At 38.7% G+C, this 17928-nt stretch overlaps 1 protein-coding gene and 1 pseudogene across 2 annotated transcripts in view; one reads left to right on the top strand and one right to left on the bottom strand.

Moving 5' to 3' along the window:
• The window catches only part of CWH43 (cell wall biogenesis 43 C-terminal homolog), a 75591-nt gene that overhangs the window by 37444 nt on the left and 20219 nt on the right, over positions 1 to 17928 (bottom strand). For both annotated transcript variants that reach the window (XM_004038657.4, XM_055385583.2), the window contains 2 exons: positions 17049 to 17174; positions 7045 to 7124 (listed from right to left, as the gene is read on the bottom strand). In XM_004038657.4, the coding sequence (XP_004038705.2) occupies positions 7045 to 7124; positions 17049 to 17174 (206 nt within the window). The remainder of the gene's footprint in view (positions 1 to 7044; positions 7125 to 17048; positions 17175 to 17928) is intronic.
• On the top strand, positions 7202 to 7710 carry LOC109026447 (triosephosphate isomerase-like; annotated as a pseudogene).

The following is a 17928-nucleotide window of genomic DNA, read 5'->3' as shown; positions in this document are numbered from 1 at the left end:
TACCTCACGTCTCAATACTAACATTAGATGTAAATGCCCTAAATGCTCCATTTAAAAGATATAGAATGCAGAACTGGTAAGAATTTACCAACCAAGTACCTGCTGTCTTCAAAAGACTCATCTGACACCTAAGGACTCACCTAAACTTAAGGTAAAGGGGTGGAAAAGATATTCCATGCAAATGGACACCAAAAGTGAGCAGGAGTTGCTATTTTTATATCAGACAAAACAAACTTTAAAACAACAGCAGTTAAAAAAGACAAAGAAGGACATTATATAACGATAAAAGGACTAGTCCAACAGGAAAATATCACAACCCTAAATATATATGCACGTAACACTGGAACTCCCAAATTTATAAAACAATTACTATTAGACCTAAGAAATGAGATAGATAGCAGCACAGTAACAGTGGGGACTTCAGCACTGCACTGACAGCACTAGAGAGGTCATCAAGATAGAAAGTCAACAAAGAAACACTTAAACAATACCCTAGAACAAATGGACTTAACAGATATTTACAGAACATTCTACCCAACAACTGCAGAATATACATTCTATTCATCAGCACATGCACCATTCTCCAAGATAGACCATATGATAGGCCATAAAACAAATCTCAACAAATTTAAGAAAATGAAATTATAGCAAGTACTATCTCTCAGACCACAATGGAATAAAATTAGAAATCAACCGGTTGCAGTGGCTCATGCCTGTAATCCCAGCACTTTTGGAGGCCAAGGCAGGTGGATCACCTGAGGTCAGGAGTTCAAGACCAGCCAGACCAACATGGGGCGAAACCCCATCTCTACTAAAAATACAAAATTTAGTTGGACGTGGTGGTGCATGCCTGTAATCCCAGCTACTTGGGAGGGTGAGGCAGGAGAATCACTTGAACCTGGGATGTGGAGGTTGCAGTGAGCCGAGATTGTGCCATTGCACTCCAGCCTGGGTGACAAGAAAGAAACTCCATCTCAAAAAATAAAAATAAAAATTGGAAATCAACTTCAAAAGGAACCTTCAAAACCATGCAAATATATAGAAATTAAATAACCTGCTCTTGAATGATCATTGTGTCCACAATGAAATCAAGAGGGAAATTTAAAAATTCTTTGAACTGAATGATAATAGTGACACGACCTATCAAAACCTCTGGGATACAACAAAGGCAGTACTAAGAAGAAAGTTCATAGCATTAAATGCCTATATCAAAAAGTCTGAAACAGCACAAATAGAGAACCTAAGGTCACACCTCAAGGAACTAGAGAAACAAGAACAAACCAAACCCAAACCCAGCACAAGAAAAGAAATAACAAAAATCAGAGCAGAATTAAATGAGATTGAAACAAACAAACAAAAATACAAAAGATAAATGAAACAAAAAGCTGGCTCTTTGGAAAGACATATAAAACTGATAGACTATTAGTGAGATAACCCAAGTAAAGAATAAGTTCAATTAGAAACAAAACAGACGATACTGCAATGGATACCATAGAAATACAAAAGATCATTCAATGCTACCATGAACACCTCTATATACATAAACTAGAAAACCTAGAGGAGATGGATAAATTTCTGGAAATATACAGCCCTTCTAGATTAAACCAGGAAAAAATAGAAACTCTGAACAAACCAATGAAAAGTAGCAAGATTGAAATGGCAATTTAAAATTGCTAACAAAAAAAAGTCCAGGAACAGACTTATTCACAGCTGAATTCTATCAGACATTCAAAGAAGAATTGGTACCAATCCTACTGACACTATTCCAAAAGATAGAGAAAGAGGGGATCCTTTCTAAATCATTCTATGAAGCCAATATCACCCTAATACCAAAACTAGCAAAGGATGTAACAAAAAAGAAAACTACAGACTAATATCTCTGATGAATATAGGTGCAAAAATCCTCAACATAATACTAGCAAACTGAATCCACCATCATATCAAAAAGATAATCCACCATGATCAAGTGGGTTTCATATCAGGGATGCAGGGATGGTTTAACATCAGTAAGTCAATAAATGTAATACACCACATAAACAGAATTTAAAACAAAAATCACATGATCATCTCAATAGACACAGAAAAAGCAGTTGACAATATCCAGCGTCCCTTTATGATTAAAACCCTCAGCAAAATCGGCATAGAAAGGTCACACCTTAAGGTAATAAAAGCCATTTATTATAAACCCACGGCCAACATTATACTGAATAGGGAAAAGTTGAAGGCATACCCCTGAGACCTGGAACAAGACAAGGATGCCCACTTTCACCATTATATTCAACATAGTACTGAAAGTTCTAGCCAGCACATTGAACAAGAGAAAGAAATAAAGGGTATCAAATTGATAAAGAGGAAGTCAAATTGTCGCTGTTTGCAGATGACATAACGGTATACCTGGAAAACCCCAAAGACTCCACCAAAAAGCTCCTAGAACTGGTAAATGAATTCAGCAAAGTTTCAAGATACAAAATTAGTGTACACAAATTAATAGCCCTGCTATACACCAACTGTGATCAGTGATAATCAAATCAAGAATTCAACCCCTTTTACAATAGCTGAAAAAATAAATAAAATAAAATATTTAGGAATATACTTAACCAAGGAGGTGAAAGACCTCTACAGGGAAAATTACAAAACACTGCTGAAAGAAATCATAGATGACACAAACAAATGCAAACACATCCATGCTCATGGATGGGTAGAATCAATATTGTGAAAATAACCCTACTGCCAAAAGCAATCTACAAATTCAATGCAATTCCCATTAAAATACCACCATCATTCTTCACAGAACTGGAAAAAATCCTAAAATTCATATGGAACAAAAAAAGAGTCTGCATAGCCAAAGCAAGACTAAGTAAAAATAATAAATCAAAGGCATTACATTATCCAACTTCAAAATACACTGTAAAGCCCTAGTCACGAAAACAGCATGGTACTGGTATAAAAACAGGCATATAGACCAATGGAACAGAGTAGAGAACCCAGAAATAAGCCAAATGATTACAGTCAACTGATCTTTGACATAGCAAACAAAAACATAAAGTGGAAAAGGACATTCTATTCAACAAATAGTGCTAGGATAATTGACAATCCACATGTAGAAGAATAAAACGGGATCCTCATCTCTCACTTATACAAAAATCAACTCAAGATGGATCAAAGACTTAGATCTAACACCTGAAACCATAAAAATTCTAGAATATGACATTGGAAAAACTCTTTTAAAATTGGCTTAGGCAAAGACTTCATGACCAAGAACCCAAAAACAAATGCAACAAAAACAAAGATAAATAGATGGAGCTTAATTAAACTAAAAACTTCTGCACAGCAAAAGAAATAATCAGCAGACTAAACAGACAACTCACAAAGTAGGGGGAAATCTCTGCTATCTATACATCTGACAAAGAACTAATATCCAGAAGCTACAAGGAATTCAAACAAATCAGCAAGAAAAAAAATCCCATCAAAAAGTGGGCTAAGGACATGAATAGACAATTCTCAAAAGAAGATACACAAATGGCCAAAAAACATATGGAAAAATGCTCAACATCACTAATGATCAGGGAAATGCCTGATCAAAACCACAATGTGATACCACCTTACTCCTGCAAGAATGGCCATAATCAAAAAATCAAAAACTAATAAATGTTGGCATGGATGTAGTGAAAAGGAACACTTTTACACTGTCTGTGGGAAGGTAAACTAGTACAACCACTATGGAAAACAGTGTGGAGATTCCTTAAAGAACTAAAAATAGATCTACAATTTGATCCAGCAATCACACTCCTGGGTATCTACCCAGAGGAAAAGAAGTCATTATATGAAAAAGATACTCACACATACATGTTTACAGCAGCACAATTTGACATTTCAAAAATATAGTACCAGCCCAAATGCCCATCAATCAACAAGTGGATAAAGAAAATATGATTTATATATATATATATGTGTGTATGTGTGTGTGTGTGTGTGTGTGTGTAATGGAATACTATTCAGCCATAAAAAATGAATAAAATAATGGCATTTGCAACAACCTGGATGGAATTGGAGACCATTACTCTAAGTGAAGTGACTCGGGAATGGAAAACCAAATATTATATATTCTTGCACGTAAGTGGGAGCTAAGCTATGAGGATGCAAAGGTGTAAGAATGATACAATGAACTTTGGAGACTCGGGGTAAAGGGTGGGAGGGAGTGAGGAATAAAAGACTACAAATTGGGTACAGTTAAACTGCTCAGGTGATGAGTGCACCAAAATCTCAGAAATCACCACTAAATAACATATTCACGTAACCAAACAGCACCCATTCCCCAAAAACCTATTGAAAAAAACGTGATCACAAAAAAAGACTACATATTGGGTACAGTGTACACTGATTGGGTGACGGGTGCACTAAAATCTCAGAAATCACCTCTAAAGAACTTATCCACATAACCAAAAACCACCTGCCCAAAAACTATTGACAATGGCTAGGTGCGGTGGCTCACGCCTGTAATTCCAGCACTTTGGGAGGTCAAGGCAGGCAGATAACTTGAGGTCAGGAGTTTGAGACCAGCCTGCCCATCATGGTGAAATCCTGTCTCTGCTAAAAATACAAAAATTAGCTGGGCATGGTGGTGTGCGCCTGTAATCCCAGCTGCTCTGGAGGCTGAGGCAAGAGAATCGCTTGAACCCAGAAGGCAGAGGTTGCAGGGAACCGAGATCATGCCACTGCACCCCAGCCTGGGTTACAGAGTGAGATTCCATCTAAAACATTTAAAAAAATATATTGACATTAAAAATAATACTAATAATAAAATGAAAATAAATAAAAAATAAAAGCAGCACTTCTCACTGTGTTCTACAAGGCCCTGGTATGGCCCTCCCCAGCCTCTCCACGTCATCTTCTACTACTCTTCACCGAGCTTCAGCCATGCTTCAGTCACCCTCATGTCCCTCAAACACACCAGGTGTGGTTCTCCCTCAGTCCTTTATATGTGTTCCTTCTGCCGACATCCCAGGCCTCACAACTTTTTTCTCAACTTGCAAATTTCATCTCAAATGTCACCTCCTCAGACAGTTTTCTCTAATCCCCCATACCCAGTTACCATCCATTCTACAATCCTGTTTCCTTCATGGCAGCTTGATCTAAAAGGAGACCATTTCTTTATTTGTTCTCTAAATACTATCATTCTCCCCTACTAGAATGCAAACTCTGGCAGGGCAGGTTCTCGACCAACTTGTTTATATCTGTATCACTGGCACCAGGTAATAAAGAAACATTCAGTAATCATTAGCCAAATGAATGAATGAGCAAATGACCAAAAGAACAGGTATTAAATCCAATTCAAATAACTCCTTCCAAAAAGAATTCCTGGATGACATTAGGTATCCTTTTCTGATGGACATTAAGTTGCAATAATAATGACCGACAGTTAAAGGAGCATGTAATGATGGTCTACTATTATCTACTTATTAAGAAATAGTTACTTAGTTCTGAATACCTGGCAAGCACTCTGTAAGTTACTGGAAGTACAAAGACCAAGAAGAGAAACATGGTCTGTGTTCTCAGTGTAGATTTTTATTCTAAATGAAAAATGTTCCTGCTAGTACAGATTGCTAAAATTCAAAGTCAACCCTCAACAATTTCTATTTTAACCAAAACTGTAACTCTGACTGCATTATGAAACACACTAGATTTTTTATCAGATCAGATAGAAAGCACAACATTCAATTACTTATTCTTATTTCTGCCCACTGTTCTAAAAGAGAAAAGGGTATTAAAACATTTAAAACTGCAGATAGCAAGAGAGGAAAGAAAGAGACAAGAAAAGTTTTACTACCTGTCAAGGCATAAGCTACCCATAATGTGCAAAATCAAGAATTATCTGTAAGAGTTTTCCTAAAGAATCTCACATTGCTGTATTCAGCAATATCTACCAAGAAGTACAGAAAATCCAATATAAAATAGTTGCTTATTTCATAGTGACATGGTTTGAATCTGTGTCTCTACCAAATCTCATGTTGAATTTTAACCTCTAGTGTTGGAGTTGGGGCCTGGAGGTGACCAGATCATGGGGGTGGAATTCTCATGAATGGTTTAGCACCATACCCTCAGTACTGTTCTCTAATAAATAAATAAATAAATAAATAAATAAATAAATAAATAAATAAATGATAAAACACCCCCTTTGGTGTTGTTGTAATAGCGAACGAGTGAGTTCTCATGAGATCTGGTTGTTTTAAAGTGAGTAGCACCTGCCAGGCGTGGTGGCTTATGCCTGTAATCCCAGCACTTTGAGAGGCAGGCGGATCACAAGGTCAGGAAATCAAGACCATCCTGGCCAACATGGTGAAACCCGTCTCTACTAAAATACAAAAAAAAAAAATTAGCCGGGCGTGGTGGCACACCGCCTATAGTCCCAGCTACTCAGGAGGCTGAGGCAGAGGAATCACTTGAACCCGGTACGCAGAGGTTGCAGTGAGCCGAGATCGCACCACTGCACTCCAGCCGGGCGGCAGAGTGAGACTCCATCAAATAAAAAAAAAAATGTGTAGCACCTACTCCCTCTCTCTCTTGTACCTGCTCCACCACATAAGATAATTAGCTCCCTGTTTGCCTTTCACTATGATTGCAAGTTTCCTGAGGCCTCCCCAGAAGTAGAGCAGATACCTCCATGCTTCCTGTACAGCCTGCAGAACCGTGGGATAATTAAAATTCTTCTTTATAAATTACCCAGTCTCAAGTATTTCTTTATGGCAGTGCAAGAACAAACTAATACACATAGTTCAGATATGTTAAATCATGAATGGCAGAAATAACTCCATAAAACAAAATCATCAACAATTTGCCTCTAGTGTATGGGCCTATCGTATTCCAAGAACCCAACTTCATAAAATAATCCCACTATCTTATCAGTCTGGCACATAAGGGTTAAGGAGATAGGGCCCAGGGCTCTGAAGTCATCAGATCCAGGTTCAATCAGAATGGTAAACTGTACAAATATATGCACATATATATACCATATAAAATTCTATTTCAAGGTTTTTAATTACTTACCACTTTGCCCAGTTTTCTCTCATAGGCTTTATGCCGTAGTCCTAATCCCAACAATCCCACACCAACAAGCAGCCACAGAACTAAACAGAAAAAAGAAATAATTGGGGGTTTTTTAAATAAATAAAATAAAAATAAATTTGCTGACACTGACCTTCAGTGCCTCAGCTCCAGTGCCATGGCACCCTCCAGGAAGTTCTTCTTGGGGGAACTGGAAGATGAATGGGTGGAAGAAGAGTCTTGGGGAGCTCACTGATACTGAACACGACCAAGGTGCCAGCCGACGCTGAGGTGGTTTGCTCTCCCCCAACTGCCTATATCGACTTCACCCAGCAGAAGCTAGATCCCAAGATTGCTGTGCCTGCGCAGAACTGCTACAAAGTGACTAATGGGGCCTTTACTGGGGAGATCAGCCCTGGCATAATCAAAGACTGCGGAGCTACGTGGGTGGTCCCGGGGCACTCAGAGAGAAGGCATGTCTTTGGGGAGTCAGATGAACTTATTGAGCAGAAAGTGGCCCATGCTCTGGCAGAGGGACTTGGAGTAATTGCCTGCATTGGGAAGAAGCTAGATGCAAGGGAAGCTGGCATCACTGAGAAGGTTGTTTTCGAGCAGGCAAAGGTCATCACAGATAAGGTGAAGGGACTAAGCAGCCCAGAAGCCCAGTAACTGCCCCTCCCCTGCACATGCTTCTGATGGTGTCATCTGCCCTCTTTTGTGGCCTCATCCAAACTGTACCTTCCTTTACTGTTTATATCTTCACCCTGTAATGGTTGAGACCAGGCCAATCCCTTCTCCGCTTACTATAATGGTTGGAACTAAACGTCACCAAGGTGGCTTCTCCTTGGCTGAGGAGATGGAAGGGGTGGAATTTGCTCCTGGGTCCCCTAGGCCCCAGTGAAGGCAGGAGATAAACCATCCTCTCCCTTCTTACACCATGAGGCCAAGATCCTCCCATCAGAAGCCAGGAAGGCTGCCCTCTTCCATGGTGCCCACTCCTGTGCGTGCTCTGTATGTGAACCACTCTCATGGGAGGGAATAAACACATGGCACTAGGGAAAAAAAACACCTAAATTTGTTTTAAAATAACAAGGTTTATAAAATTATTGAATTTATTGGCCAATGATTTTGTGCAAAGGGGAAATGTGTAGTTCTTGGGTTAATTTTCATGTGTGACATGTGTACATCAACCACTCTTTAAACCCAGATTTCAAGAATTTTCCCTAAAAATGTTCCAAGGACCATGAGCTTAAAGTAAAAATAAGTCACAAAACACACAAGAAAACAAGTTTCCATGAGCAGGAAACAAAGAAAAAAACACCCTGCAGAATCAAGCCCACAAAGAGACAGATGTTGGAACTCTCTGAATCAGAATATAAAACAAGTATGCTTATTATATTTACAAAAATAAAAGAGGGTATTCAAAAGTATGACTAGGGAACATGAGACTAAAATAAATAATCAGAAAATTTTGAAAAGAAATCAAATAGAGTTCTAGAAATAAAAAGATAATTATAATAATTGAAATTAGAAACTCAAAGACAATCAAATTAGACAAAGCTGAATAGAGAATTAGTTCAAGGGGCAGCCCAAAACATAGAGGCAGAAAATATGAAAGAGGTTAACAGCAATGGAAAACAGAATAAGAAAGTCCAGCACATATCTAATTGGAGTCAAAAAGAAAGAGAAAGAATGGGACAGAAGCAATATTTGCAGGAATAATGTTGAGAATTTTCCAGAAATAATAAAAGACATGACTCTTCAGATTCATAAAGCCTGAAGACTACCAAGCAAGATGGAGGAAAAAATCTGCATCCAGATATATCACAGTGAAACTACGGAACACCAAAACACAGAAAAATCTTAAGAGCTGCCAAAGAGAAAAGACAGATTATTTTCAAAGGAAAAACAATTACACTGACAGCTGACTTCTCAACAGCAGAAGACAGGAGAATAATATCTTCAATGTGCTAAGAGAAAAACAACCAACTATTAAAAGAATAGATATTGAAAGTATAATTTCCAAACTAGAAGGAGGAGTGGGGAGGAGGGGCATAAGGAAAAAAAAAACCCTAATCAATGAAAAAAAAATCAAAAAGAAAAAGGAAAAAACATACCTAGAAAAAGTGGAAAATGAAAAAGAAAAGTAAGATGATCAAATTAGATAAATATACATTCAGAAATCATGGTAAAAATAGATTAAACCCTTAAAAGACAAAACTTGACATTCTGGAAAACGCAAAACAATGAAAACAGTAAAACATTAGTGGTTGCCAGGGGTTTGGAGGAGGAATAGATGATTAGGTGAGGCACAGGGGATGTTTAGGGCAGAGAAAGTATTCTGTATGATACTGCACTGAGGGATCTATGTAATTATACGTTTGTCAAAACTCCTAAACTGTACAAAGCTAAAAGTGAACCCTAATGTAAACTATGGCCTTTGGGTGACAATGATGTATCAATGTAGGTTCATTTATTATAACAAATGTATCATTCTGGTGAGTAATTTTGATAGTGGGGGGTGCTGTATGTATGTGGGGGCATGAGGCATATGGAAAAATCTCTGTGCTTTCCATATAATTTTCCTATGAATCTAAAATTGCTCTAAGAAACTTGTCTTTTTTAATCACACAAAAATGACTAAATAACTGTAAATAAACTGTTCCAAATGCCTCGATTTGATAAGTGAATTAAAGAATTATGGTTCTTACCAACAACAACAAAAAAAGACAAAGATTGTCAGGATTAAAAACAAAAACTGCTAGTTATTTGTTTCAAGGGATATACCAAAACATAAGAAAACACACCAAAAAAATCTCATTTCTCCCTAAGTTTAAATAGAATCTTTTCTTCTCTTTTTTTTTTGAGTCAGAGTCTCATTCTGTCATCCATGCTGAAGTGCAGTGGCACCATCACTGCAGCCTTGATCTCCCAGGCTCAAAAGATCCTCCCACTTCACCCTCGCCTTCCCTAGTAGCTGAGACTACTGGGACTGCAGATGCACCACCACAAGTGGCTGATTTTTAAATTTTTTGTAGAGATGGGGTCTCACTACATTGCTTACACTGGTCTCGAACTCCTGGCCCCAAGCAATCCTCCTGCCTTGGCCTTTCAAAGTGCTGGGATTACAGAAGTGAACCACTGCACCGGGCCAAATATAATCTTTTAAATTAAGATGAAACACATATGAAGGTTTTTATATAATGGTCTGTTTTGTGATATTTCTTTTGGAAATACATAGAGAACTTATACAGCTTCTTAATTGTTTTTATATCTTTACACTATAATATTTTGTCTCCTTTGTAAAGCACCAAGTCCTTGAAGGTGGAGACCATTATTCACATCTTTGAATCCTACTTAACAACTACTTAACACACTATCTGCACATTTAATACATTCAATACATTTTTATTTAATCCAGTCTATTTTAAATGAGTTTACTATATTGAATAGTAAACTAATTTCATGTTTGAGATTTTAGTTCATCAGCATCCCAAACATTAACATAATCTCCCCAAAAAAGGAAAACAAGAAATGGAGTAAATAGTCTCAACCATTAGAACAAATCATTTTGGAAATTCTGCATGTTGAATTCTCTTATCTATGTTAGAAATGAAATAAAACCAATACAGAGTATTTATGGTGGAAATGGCACGATATCAGAGATTTGCTTTAAAGTACAAAAAAAAAGTAGAGAAATAGATGGCCGAATAGGAACAGCTCTGTTCTGCAGCTCCCAGCATGATCGACACAGAAGACAGGCGATTTCTGCATTTCCAACTGAGGTACCTGGTTCATCTCATTGGGACTGGTTGCACAGTGGGTGCAGCCCACGGAGGGTGATCTGAAGCAGGGCATGGCATCACCTCACCCGGGAAGTGCAAGGGGTCAGAGGATTTCCCTTTCCTAGCCAAGGCAAGCCATGACAGACTGTACCTGGAAAAACAGGACACTCCCGCCAAAATACTGTGTTTTTCCCATGGTCTTAGCAACCGGCAGAACAGGAGATACCGTCCTGTGCCTGGCTGGGTGGGTACCACACACAGGGAGCCTTGCTCACTGCTAGTGCAGCAGTCTGAGATCAACCTCCAAGGCGCAGCCTGGTGGGGGGAGGGGCATCCACCATTGCTCAGGCTAGAGTAAGTAAACAAAGCAGCCAGGAAGTTCGAACAGGGTGGAGCCCACCACAGCTCAGCAAGGTCTACTGCCTCTATGGACTCCATCTCTGTGGGCCAGGCATAGCTGAACAAAAGGCAGGAGAAACTTCTGCAGACTTAAACGTCCCTGTCTAACAGCTCTGAAGAGAGCAGTGGTTCTCCCAGCACGGCATTTGAGCTCTGAGAACAGACAGACTGCCTCCTCATGTAGGTCCCTGACCCCCATGTAGCCTAACTGGGAGACACCTCCCAGTAGGGGCTAAGAGACACCTCATACAGGTGGGTGCCAATCTAGGACAAAGCTTCCAGATGAAGGCTCAGGCAGCAATATTTACTATTCTGCAATATTTCCTGTTCTGCAGCCTCCGCTGGTGATACCCAGGCAAACGTCTGGAGTGGACCTCCAGCAAACTCCAACAGACCTGCAGCTGAAGGACCTGACTGTTAGAAGGAAAACTAACAAACAGAAAGGAATAGCATCAGCATCAACAAAAAGGACATCCACACCAAAACTCCATCTGTAGGTCACCAACATCAAAGACTAAAGGTAGATAAAACCACAAAGATGGAGAGAAACCAGATCAGAAAAGCCAAAAATTCTAAAAACCAGAGTGCCTCTTCTCCTCCAAAGGATCACAGCTCCTCACCAGCAATGGAACAAAGCTGGACGGAGAATGACTTTGATGAGTTGACAGAAGTAAGCTTCAGAAGGTGGGTAATAACAAACTTCTCCGAGCTAAAGGAGCTTGTTCTAACCCATTGCAAGGAAGCTAAAAACCTTGAAAAATGTTAGACGAATGGCTAACTAGAATAAACGTGTAGAGAAGACCCTAAATGACCTGATGGAGTTGAAAACAATGCTACAAGAACTTCGTGATGCATGCACAAGCTTCAATAGCTGATTTGATCAAGTGGAAGGAGGATATCAGTGATTGAAGATCAAATTAATGAAATAAAGTCAGAAGACAAGTTTAGAGAAAAAAGAGTGAAAAGAAATGAACAAAGCCTCCAAGAACTTTGGAACTATGTGAAAAGACCAAATCTAGGTTTGATTGGTGTACCTGAAAGTGACGGGGAGAATGGAACCAAGTTGGAAAACACTCTGCAGGATATTATCCAGAAGAGCTTCCCCAACCTAGCAAGGCAGGCCAACATTCAAATTCAGGAAATACAGAGAACACCACAAAGATATTCCTCAAGAAGAGCAACCCCAAGACACATGACTGTCAGATTCACCAAGGTTGAAATAAAGGAAAACATGTTAAGGGCAGCCAGAGAGAAATGTTGGGTTACCCAAAAAGGTAAGCCCATCAGACTAACAGCGGATCTCTTGTCAGAAACCCTACAAGCCAGAAGAGAGTGGAGACCAATATTCAACATTCTTAAACAAAAGAATTTTCAACCCAGAATTTTATAACCAGCCAAACTAAGCTTCATAAGTGAAGGAGAAATAAAATACTTTACAGACAAGCAAATGCTGAGAGATTTTGTCACCACTAGGCCTGCCTGCCCTAAAAGAGCTCCTGAAGGAAGCACTAAACATGGACAGGAACAACCAGTACCTGCAAAAACATGCCAACCAGTACCATGCAAAAACATTCCAAATTGTAAGGACCATCAATGCTATGAAGAAACTGCACCAATTAATGGGCAAATAACCAGCTAACATCATAATGATAGGATCAAATTCACACATAACAATATTAACCTTAAATGTAAATGGGCTGAATGCCCCAGACACAGACTGGCAAATTGGATAGTCAAGACCCATTACTGTGCTGTATTCAGGAGACCCATCTCGCATGCACACACACATAGGCTCAAAATAAAGGGATGGAGGAAGATCTACCAAGCAAATGGAAAGCAAAAAAAAGGAGGGGTTGCAATCCTAGTCTCTGATACAACAGGCTTTAAACCAGCAAAGATCAAAAGAGACAAAGAAGGCCATTACATAATAGTAAGGTAAAGGGATCAATTCAACAAGAAGAGCTAACTATCATAAATATATATGCACCTAATACAGGAGCACCCAGATTCATAAAGCAAGTCCTTAGAGACCTACGAAGAGACTTAGACTCCCACACAATAATAATAGGAGACTTTAATACCCCACTGTCAATATTAGACATATCAATGAGACAGAAGGTTAACAAGGATATCCAGGACTTGAACTCAGCTCTGCACCAAGCGGACCTAATAGACATCTACAGAACTCTCCACCCCAAATCAACAGAATATACATTTTTCTCAGAACCACATCACACTTATTCCAAAATTGACCACATAAATGGAAGTAAAGCACTCCTCAGCAAACATAAAAGAACCAAAATCATAACAAACTGTCTCTTAGATCACAGTGCAATGAAATTAGAATTCAGGATTAAGAAACTCACTCGAAACCACACAACTACCTGGAAACCGAACAACCTGCTCCTGAATGACTACTGGGTAAATAATGAAATGAAGGCAGAAATAAAGATGTTCTTTGAAACCAATGAGAACAAAGACACAATGTACCAGAATCTCTGGGACACATTCAAAGCAGTGTGTAGAGGGAAATTTATAGAACTAAATGCCCAAAACAGACAGCAGGAAAGATCTAAAATCAACACCCTAACATCACAATTAAAAGAGCTAGAGAAGCAAGAGCCAGCAAATTCAAAAGCTAGCAGAAGGCAAGAAATAACTAAGATCAGAGCAGAACTAAAGGAGATAGAGACACAAAAATCCTTCAAAAAAATCAATGAATCCAGGAGGTGGTTTTTTGAAAAGATCAACAAAATTGATAGATCACTAGCAAGACTAATAAAGAAGAAAAGAGAGAAGAATCAAATAGACATGATAAAAAATGATAAGGGGATATCACCATCAATCCCACAGAAATACAAACTACCATCAGAGAATACTATAAACACCTCTATGCAAATAAACTAGAAAATCTAGAAGACATTGTTAAATTCCTGTACACATACACCCTCCCAAGACTAAACTAGGAAGAAGTTGAATCTCTGAATAGACCAATAACAGGCTCTGAAATTGAGGCAATAATTAACAGCCTACCAACCAAAAAAAGTCCAGGACCAGAAGGATTCACAGCCGAATTCTACCACAGGTACAAAGAGGAGCTGGTAACATACCTTCTAAAACTATTCCAATCAATAGAAAAAGAGGGAATCCTCCCTAACTCATTTTGTGAGACCAGCATCATCCTGATACCAAAGCTTGGCAGAGACACAACAAAAAAAGAGAATTTTAAACCAATATCCCTGATATACATCACTGTGAAAATCCTCAATAAAATACTGGCAAACCGAATCCAGCAGCACATCAAAAAGCTTATCCACCAAGATCAAGTTAGCTTCATCCCTGGGATGCAAGGTGGGTTCAACATATGCAAGCCAATAAACATAATCCATCACATAAACAGAACCAAAGACCAAAACCACATGATTATCTCAATAGATGCAGAAAAGGCCTTCGACAAAATTCAACAGTGCTTCATGCTAAAAACTCTCAATAAACTAGGTATTAATGGAACATATCTGAAAATAATAAGAGCCCTTTATGACAAACCCACAGTCAATATCATACTGAATGGGCAAAAACTGGAAGCATTCCCTTTGAAAACCAGCACAAGACAAGTATGCCCTCTCTCACCGCTCCTATTCAACATAGTGTTGGAAGTTCTGGCCAGGGCAATCAGGCAAGAGAAGGGAATAAAGTGCATTCAGTTAGGAAAAGAGGAAGTCATATTGTCCCTGTTTGCAGATGACATGATTGTATATTTAGAAAACCCCATCATTTCAGCCCAAAATCTCCTTAAGCTGATAAGCAACTTCAGCAAAGTCTCAGGATACAAAATCAGTGTGCAAAAATCCCAACCATTCCTATACACCAATAACACAAACACAGAGCCAAATCATGAGTGAATTTCCATTCACAATTGCTACAAAGAGAATAAAATACCTAGGAATCCAACTTAAAAGAGATGTGAAGGACCTCTTCAAGGAGAACTACAAACCACTGCTCAATGAAATAAAAGAGGACACAAACAAATGGAAGAATATTCCAAGCTCATGGATAGGAAGAATCAATATCATGAAAATGGCTATACTGCTCAAGGTAATTTATAGATTCAATGCCATCCCCATCAAGTCACCAGTGACTTTCTTCACAGAATTGGAAAAAACTACTTTAAAGTTCATACAGAACCAAAAAAGAGCCCACATAGCCAAGACAATCCTAAGCAAAAAGAACAAAGCTGGAGGCATCAGGCTACCTGACTTCAAACTATACTACAAGGCTACAGTAACCAAAACAGCATGGTACTCATACCAAAACAAATATATAGACCAATTGAACAGAACAGAGGCCTCAGAAATAACACCTCACATCTACAACCATCTGATCTTTGACAAACCTGACAAAAACAAGAAATGAGGAAAGGGTTCCCTATTTAACAAATGGTGCTGGGAAAACTGGCTAGCCATATGGAGAAAGCTGAAACTGGATTTCTTCCTTGCACCTTGTACAAAAATTAATTCAGGATGGATTAAAGACTTAAATATTAGACCTAAAACCATAAAAGCGCTAGAAGAAAACCTAGGCAATACTATTCAGGACATAGGCATAGACAAAGACTTCATGACTAAAACACCAAAAGCAATGCAACAAAAGCCAAAATTGACAAATGGGATCTAATTAAACTGAAGAGCTTCTGCACAGCAAAAGAAACTACCATCAGAGTGAACAGGAAACCTACAGAATGGGACAAAATTTTTGCAATCTATCCATCTGACAAAGGGCTAATATCCAGAATCTACAAAGAACTTAAACAAATTTACAAGAAAAAAACAAACGACTCCATCAAAATTGGGCAAAGGATATGAACAGAAACTTCTCCAAAGAAGACATTTATGCAGCCAACATACACATGAAAAAACACTCATCATCACTGGGCATCAGAGAAATGCAAATCAAAACCACAATGAGATACCATCTCACACCAGTTAGAATGGCGATCATTAAAAACTCAGGAAACAACAGATGCTGGAGAGGATATGGAGAAATAGGAACGCTTTTATACTGTTGGTGGGAGTGTAAATAAGTTCAACCATTGTGGAAAACAGTGTGGTGATTCCTCAAGGATCTAGAACTAGAAATACCATTTGGCCCAGCAATCCCATTACTGGGTATATACCCAAAGGATTATAAATCATGCTACTATAAAGACACATGCATGCGTATGTTTATTACAGCACTATTCACAATAGCAAAGACTTGGAACCAACCCAAATGTCCATCAATGATAGACTGGATTAAGAAAATGTGGCACATATACACCATGGAATACTAGGCAGCCATAAAAAATGAGTTCATGTCCTTTGCAGGGGCATGAATGAAGCTGGAAACCATCATTCTCAGCAAACTATCACAAGGACAACAAACCAAACACCGCATGTTCTCACTCATAGGTGGGAATTAAACAATGAGAACACACGGACACAGGGTGGGGAACATCACACACTGGGGCCTGCTGTGGGGTGGGGTGAGGGGGGAGGGATAGCATTAGGAGAAATACCTAAGGTAAATGACGAGTTGATGGGTCCAGCAAACCAACATGGCACATGTATACCTATGTAACAAACCTGCACGTTGTGCACATGTACCCTAGAACTTAAAGTATAATTTTTTTTAAAAACTAGAGAAGATAGCTATTAACAACATGGCAAAATGTTGAGAATTGCTGAAACAGGATGAAGGATACATGAGGGATCATTATACTCTTTAATTTCATACGTTTAGAATTTTATATAATTAATTTTTTTAAGAATGTAAAACTATACTTACAAAGTTTCATGTATTTTTCACTCTTTCTGAAAAGCACTTTAGAACTGTTTTTTGTTTGAAGAAGCAAGTCAAGGTTTTTCTTAGGACCAAATAGCATATTCAGCCCAATAATTAACATCATTGTCCCTGTTATAAGAGAAAGAAAGAATATGTTATAGTCTGATCCAAAAATCCTTCCAATGTTGTATTCCAGCAGCTGAGAGTTCCTTGAAAGGAACATACCCTGGAAATTCATGTACTGATTTAATTTATCTCAGAACCTAAACAATTACTCTAGTAGTGCTTTTGATAACTGGAAAATATCAGGTAGGGTTCTAGGAATCGTGCTTTAAATGACAGGACCCCAGCCTTTTCCCGATACATATTTCTTTGAATTTCTTGAGTATTTCCTAGTTGTTAGGTTGCTGAACGTGTTCATGACTGACTGTTGATTGGGCAGGGGACAGTGAAGTCTTCTGAGCTCCCATAGGGATGCAATAAGAGCCCTTCCGTGCACCAGGTTGAGGATCACAATGGATCATATGTAGGCTCTTAATATGGCAGTGCTTGTGATAATTCTGCCCCAGGGTGTGAGTTTTCTGGGCACAGAGGCCTCACAGAGGATGCATGCTGGAACTCACAGTGTGCCAACAGACCAGCCAATAAAGTGGAGCTAAATTGGGATATGCAACAAACTAGCTTACACTTAAAGTTTACTTACTTCATCTAAAACCATACATACTAAGAATGGAAACAGAGATATGCTGCCATATGGAAATTAAGAAATTAAGGCATTTAAGAAATGTCAAGTAAAAGTCAGAAGCCAAGCAAAAACAGCGGTGTCCAATTTTCCAGGAAATAGCAGGAAGAATCCAGAAAATAAATTTATAACTAAATTCTG

This window comes from Gorilla gorilla, chromosome 3 (genome assembly GCF_029281585.2).
Source record: "Gorilla gorilla gorilla isolate KB3781 chromosome 3, NHGRI_mGorGor1-v2.1_pri, whole genome shotgun sequence".
Taxonomy (NCBI): domain Eukaryota; kingdom Metazoa; phylum Chordata; class Mammalia; order Primates; family Hominidae; genus Gorilla; species Gorilla gorilla.
This window is presented reverse-complemented; position numbering and strand designations above follow the sequence as displayed.